The 7089-nt window shown below is 42.8% G+C and overlaps 1 protein-coding gene across 10 annotated transcripts in view; it reads right to left on the bottom strand.

Annotated features, from left to right (window-relative positions):
- Positions 1–7089, bottom strand: part of CARF (calcium responsive transcription factor) — a 56151-nt gene that overhangs the window by 44984 nt on the left and 4078 nt on the right. For 6 of the 10 annotated variants that reach the window (XM_025196672.1, XM_025196671.1, XM_025196674.1 and 3 more), the window contains 2 exons: positions 4439–4663; positions 3267–3387 (listed from right to left, as the gene is read on the bottom strand). In XM_025196672.1, coding sequence (XP_025052457.1) covers positions 3267–3387; positions 4439–4663 — 346 coding nt within the window. Of the gene's footprint in view, positions 1–3266; positions 3388–4438; positions 4664–7089 lie in introns of those variants that run through there. The other 4 variants (XM_025196681.1, XM_025196677.1, XM_025196678.1 and 1 more) reach the window with 3 other exon arrangements.

The raw sequence follows: 7089 nt of genomic DNA on the forward strand, positions 1-7089 counted from the left end.
ACATGAAATAAGATTATGGAGGTGGCAGTTTCTGGAATTGTTTAATAATTAATTATGTATCATTACTGATGAAGTCTAGGGATGTGTATACAAATGTGGATGTTTAATATTAGGTTACAGACGTGTACATTTGGAACCATTTCAAAAGGACTGAAGGTATTATGTTCCTTTTATTATATGCGGACAAGCTGGGAATGATAAAATGTTTCAAAACTGCTCCGACTTAAACCCTGAATGAAATAATGTTAAAAGATGGAGTGTTTTTGCAACCTCTGCACTGTTGCTGGTTTGCCCACAATAAAAGAAACATAACAGCTACTGCCCATTTGAAACTGTTCCAAATGTGTGCAGTCTCCATACCCTTATATTGTTGTATTTGGTAACCCCATTACAGAAGATTCATTTTATATAACGAAGCAAATAATTGTATACAACTTATTACAAAAAATTCGGTTCTGCATTTTCACAAAAAGGTATCAGGGTTGCATTACACGTTGATCGTTACACACTGGTTCACTTTGTAATAAGAATGTCTTAAGAAACTAAAAGCAGTTTCTCTCATAAAAAGGAATACCAAAAAAAAAATGGAGAGGCAAAGGCCTTAGATAATTCCATCTAAGTGAGCAAAGGCATCTGCACTGTATATTAATTATGGTGGGTCATTAAAGTAATTTGCATGTGAAAGTGATAATACACTCACAGCTCTTTTTATCATCAAAGAATTTAACAACATGATTACAAAATCATGTCTTCAAATCCCTGGCAAAAAAGTCAGGTTTTCTTTTTATTACTACCACACACAAACAAATAGAAAGAGCAAAAATATTATTTTTGGATAGAGATGATGGTAGATAAGTCTGCAAGCAGTTTGGAAGCTGTTTAAACAGACCATATTAGAGGCTCAAGAAAGGTTTATATGTCACAATTCAAAAAGGGTACAAAGCGGACCAATAAAACTCCTGTATGATTTAATAGCAGAATTAAAGAGGCCATTCAAGGCAAAAAGGCATCCTTCAAAAAAAATAGATTATGTGCAAGTAAGGAAAACCAGAAAGCTCACACACTCTGGTACATCAAGCACAAAAATGAAATAAAGCAACTCAAAAAACAAATCTGAGAAGTGTCTAGCAAAAGATGCTAAAGTTAATATAGAAACCTGCTTAAATACATCAGGAGCAGGAAGTCAGCTAGAGAATCTGTGGGACCATTAGATGACCGGGTAGTAAAAGGTGCACTCATGGATGATAAGGTCATTGCAGAGAAGCTAAATGAATTATTTGCATCAGTTTTTACTGAAAATGCTGGGGAACTTCTCAAGCCAAATCAAGCCTTTGTAGTACATAGGTCTCATTAAATATTATTAAAAAGTCACCAGGACTGGATGACATTCACCCAGGAGTTCTAAAGGAACTCAAAGGTGAAATTGCACAACTGCTGACAACAGTATGTAACCTATCATTACAAATGGCTTCTGTGCCAGAGGACCGATAGGGTGCCAACATAACACCCATCTTCAAAAAAGGCTCCTGGGACCCTACCGACTACTGAATCTCATTTCCATTCTTAGCAAATTGATAGGATGTATAATAAAGAATCAAATCAGCAGTCACATGGACAGTATGATCTGCTGGGGAAGAGTCAGCATTGTTTTTGTAAAAGGAAATCCTGCCTCACCAATCTACTGGATTTGTAGAGGGTGTCAACAAGCATGTGGACAAAGGGGACCTAGCTGACAAAATATATTTGGACTTTCAGAAAAAGCTTTTGACAAGGTCCCTCATCAAAGGCTTAAAAAAGCAAACAAAAAATCCCAAACTAATGTTGCCATGGGATTGGATGGGGTATCAGGGAGCTGCTATGGCTCTGGCTCCACCCCTACCCAGAGTCAGGGTCATAGCTGCAGCAATTGCCTCCCCCCACTGTCCCTAAACTCCACCATTTGCCCCCTGCATCCTCTCCCCCCATCCCCCCCACCCACAATTACCCTTGCTCTGTACCAACAGGCTCCATTCACATTGCAGCCTGGGTCACTGACTACAGCCCCTGCCTGGCCCAGCAACAACAGGGCACAGCCTGTACAACTGCTATGATGGCTGAGCCAGGACTGCATTTAGTGCCCCAGGCTACATGGGAATGGAGCCTCTTCCTGTTGGGACATGGACTCCATGGGAGTAGCTGGTGACCCTTGTGCCACTCAAGTTGGCACCCATAGATGGCACCCCTCTTGCCTATCCCTAGTTTCAGGACTGGTTTGGGAACTCTCATTGATTGTTCACAGGTTTTTTGGATTGTGGGACTGACTAAGAGGCCATTGAAATTAATGTCCTGTTTCAGTTTATTTATATGTTTTATGTGAGAAAATACAGTAATTGAACAACACAGCTGTATACTTGAAATCAGGCCAGAAGGCAAAGGTTATTTTTCATTTACCTTGAGTATGTTTTAAGTCACCAAGCTTTGGCAATCCTTGAGTGTTCTAATCCTTGTGTTGCAATCCTAACATGCCCCATATGAAGACACTTCATTTTTTAAAAGCAGGATGCAGAAAAAAGGATCTTTTCTTGAAAATACTACTAAGTTGCAGCAAGTATCTGAGTTACCACAATTAGGGAGAACAGCAAGCCCATTATGCTGCTCCCCATGAAGCAGCACAAGTTACTTTCACTTTCCCTGGGAAAAGACTGACCATACAGAAAATACTATTGCTACATTTCCTTATTTATAATGCACCCCACAATTTCCACTGGCTGATTTTTTTTTTTTTTTTTTTGGGGGGGGGGGGAGGGAAAGCATGCTGTATGTGAGAAATGCAGTAATTTAACTTATGTAGTTATTAGTTCACAGACAATGCAAGAACTACTAGATTTATTTTCAGGCTGTAACAATAACTCAATGCATAAACCTGAGCAAGGTACTCAATCCTTCTTAGTCAAGCACTCTATGGACTCTCACAAAAAGTTATGGGACAATACAGAATGTAAATCAGGATAGAATTTTGCTCTTAGTATCTCCACTTCCCCATAACATAACTAGAGATGAGCGTAATGCACAACACTTGTTCCACAGGAACCCAGTCCATTTTAAATAATGTTTGTAATGTGAATTAAGATCTTCAGATTACAGTTGCTATAAATGCAAGTTCTTGGCATTATATGCCTAATTGTGACTGAAGATGGGAGAAAGTGCAAGAAGCTCATCAGAAGGGATCATCTGATACGTTGGGTCACAAAAATACACAACCCTCAAGCCCCACAGATAAAACTGACCTTGAGCGCTGGTTACATCCAAAAGTTGCCCTTGAGGAATAATCACTTGCGCCATTCCTGGCTGGGTAGAAGGTATTACATGTAGTACCTGTCCATTTTCTGACTGGCTGGCAACAATCATCTTTAAAGTAAGCACACAACAAGATGTGTGGGGCTAGTTACTAACTGAGCCATGATGTGGTTAACTGGTTTGTATTTTCATTAACATACTTGGGTTACTACCACAACATCAATTCCTTTTGAAAAGGTTTTACATTTGCTTTCACAATTCCAATTTGATTTCACAACATGGATAAAACTGCTAGTTTATGATGGAAGAGAATACCACCCTGCAGTATAGGTACAATTGATTGCCAGCTGCTTAAGACCTTTTTAAAATTTAATATTTAATTAGCTCAAAGCAGAGGTAAGCACTTGTGACTTTGTGTGTCAAAGCTTTGAACATACCCAATGGTTCTATCAACAAGAACTTTGAAAATGGTATTTACTATCTTAAGTTGCCATTATTCCCTTAAATTAAAGCGTTATAGCCAGGCACAACGTCCACAAGTTTACAGTTTTGCAAAATCGTTTTTTTTTTTAAATGCCCTACCTAATAAATAGTTTTCTATGTTTTTAAAGTTTGTTTCCCCCCTTAGCAATTCTAATAAGCAAGACATATTTTTAATTTCTCTCTCTCCAGATGTTCAGGAGATACCAAAAAACTTTCACTCAGAGATATGTTTTTACTGAAAAAGGGTTTCAGATTCGCAAGGCATAGTTTGAAGCTTTCTTTTACATACAAATTAATCAGATGGCAGAAAGATGGAGGGCTGTAACTGGCTAATTTACTGCTGATGCCATAATTCCACTCGAAGGACAAGCATTCAGCATAGGAGAGCAGAGGAGAAGAGGGGGAATTAAAAGCAGGAAAGCATCACAGACCATGCTCACTTTAAGATGGGCTTCTACATGTTTTAAGAATGTATATATACACTGTCTCTTTATTTCAGAAAAAAACTAGTGATGGCTTATTTTGGGAATTTGAGACCTGAGAGGAGAAAACTGGGAAACTAATTAAATCATTCTGAAATTTTTTATAAAATGTTTCAAAAATTACATCAGGACTTCTGTCCTTAAAACGTGCTCTTCTTTTGGGAGCTCAGTGTCTATGTGGATTCAGCTGTACTCACCATCTGTGTACTGGAACCCCCTATTGACTGAAGCTCATAGAGAGGCTGACCATTCGGGTCTACTAGATGAAATTCTTCTATGGAAGGAGGCTGCTGCTGGGACAGGTGAACTGCTGTATTTGAAGGTGCAGAAGAACTGTCCGAAACGTGCACTGTAATGGGCAAGACTGCTGGAGAGTTGTTCTGTCCAAATGACGGTTCTCTGGAATCCATGCAGGTTAGATGCTTTCATACAGGAAAGACAGTAAAATAATATTTTAAAGAATCATATATTTGATGTGGTATTTGCCACATTGTATTGTCCCAACTTTTATTGTCCTTGCTTTTTCCCCCCCACAACTGCTCAAGTGACTATTTTCTGTTCTTATTCCCCCAAAAGCTAGCCCTTCATGTGTCTTAGAATGACTCTCTACTACAGTAAAACAAAACGTTGTGCTCAATGCTTCTTGTACAAGAAAAAAAAAAGAGAGAAAGCTAATGATTTCAAGTTATTAGATTGCTGCAGAAGACTTAAGAACAATAATGCTTAAAAAGTTAAAAAGGGAAACAATCCCAACTAATACCTGCTCCAAAACTAAATTTCAAAGTATCAAGCTTTTTAACACGTTGTAAATATGGTGTCACTTGAATTTCAAATGAACAAACCTTTATTTTTCTATCCATAGCCAAAATAAAACTAAAACAAACACAATGTTTTTTTCAATTTTCATAGCATTATCAAGCAATGGTAACAACACAAAGCATAACATATATACTCAATAGGTTGAATAAACCTATAAAATATAAACTGTCTTTTGATTTCACCAAGTCTGTAGAATTTGGTATAACCATAGCACATCACGTTTTCCTTTTTGAACCTTGCGCACTAACTGGCAACTTAGTTTTTTTTTCTTTCATGTTAGCATGGTTTTTGAGAACTAAAGAATGGGTTGTTTATTTGTATAATGGACTGTTTTAATCTCATTTGAACGATATGAAGAGAAGTGGAGTTTGTTTAGCTTTTTCTAGTAATCATATGTCCATTAATTATTGTATGGTGCTTTATAAACTAATCGCTATGACAACACAAAGTTGTTTAATCACTAGTTCTAATACATGAAAAAAAAGAAAAAGTTTCTAAACTCTATACCAAAGTCAAAAACCTTGTAAATCAGGAGTGTCAAATCTGAATGTCACTGGGCCCTCATGGCTGGCACAGGGTGTGCACTATCTGTACTATGGGCAGCACAGATTAGTCCAGGATGCTGCATCCAGCCTATGTGCCGGGCCCTTATACCATGTGAAGGGTCCAAGCCAAACACCCATGCCAGCCCTGTGCACAAGAAGCCCTGAAGCCAGTGCATGCTGCATTGGACTGGCCACATTTGCTACACATGGTACAGGGGGCCAGTACAGGCCATACACTCCATGTGACACCCCGCTGGACTGGCCCTGTGCTCTGACTCTGGCATGGCTCGATCTGGACCAACTCCGAAGTCAACATGCAGAACCAGACTGACCCCCTGTGCTGCGTACAAGGTGCACAGCCAGCCCAGTCCCACATGTTGCGTACAGCAAGCGCCAGCCCTGAGGTGCGGTGTGTACGTGGTTCCTGAGGCTAGAAAGGGGCATGCACTACCCACAATCTGGACCCAGCACTGCACACAGCAGAGGTCCAGGGCATGGGCTACAAGTGGCACCCCAACCAACCCCCCATGCTGTCCAGAGTGTCTGGGGGCCAGCACATGGAGGTTGATCCCATGACCTATGACAAGTGTGGGCAAAATACAGCTCACAGGCCGGATTCGGCCCGCGAGGCCATTCTATCTGACCCACGGGGCCTCTAAAAATTTTAGAAATTTAATATTTATCTGTCTTTGGTTTCTGTCAAAAATAACAGGAGCCAGGGGCAGTAGGGCCCAGGGGAAGCCCCAGTGGACTCCTGCAACAGCAGGGCCTGCCCGGCCCCACCCCACAGCCGGAAGCCCCAGGAGGGGTTTCTGACATGGGAACATGTGGCTGCACCCGCACCGAAAACTCAGGTAAGGGCGGGGAGGGTGGGGAAGAAGCATGCCCAGCATGCGAGCTCTGGGAGGGCAGCAGCAAACGCTGCCCGGCATGGCAAGCGGGGGGCCGCAGCTGCTGCCGCCGTGGCGCAGCCCTGACAGGCAAGCCTAGAGCCAGCGCAGGGCCCAGGCTGGAAGCAGGGGCAGCTTACAAGCTGGTGCTGAGCCCGGGGAAAAGTGGCCCCTCCCCCGCCCCCTGGCTGGTGCTCAGCTCACAGCCCATGCAGGCTGCCCTGAGAAGGCACAGGTAGCCCCACGCCGGCTGCAAGCGACTGCGGCATGAGGCGCCTGCCATAGGGCAGGGGAAGAGCAGCAGCTGCGGCCCCCTGGCTTGCCGTGCCAGGCAGTGTTTACTGCTGCTGCTGCCCACCCGGAGCTTGAGCGCTTCCCAGCACGGCAAGCAGGGGCGCCGCTTTCCTTCGCACGGAGCAGCTGCTGCGACTGCGGTGTAGCCCTGACGGGTGAGCCCGGAGCTGGTGCGGGGCCCAGGCTGGCAGCAGGGGTGGGTTACAAGCTGGTGCTAAGCGTGGGGAAAAGCGGCCCCTCGCTCGCCCCGTGGCCGGTGCCCCACACCGAAGCTGCTTTCCACCCGCGTGGGGCTGCCTC

Source organism: Alligator sinensis, unplaced genomic scaffold (assembly GCF_000455745.1).
Source record: "Alligator sinensis unplaced genomic scaffold, ASM45574v1 scaffold755_2, whole genome shotgun sequence".
NCBI lineage: Eukaryota > Metazoa > Chordata > Crocodylia > Alligatoridae > Alligator > Alligator sinensis.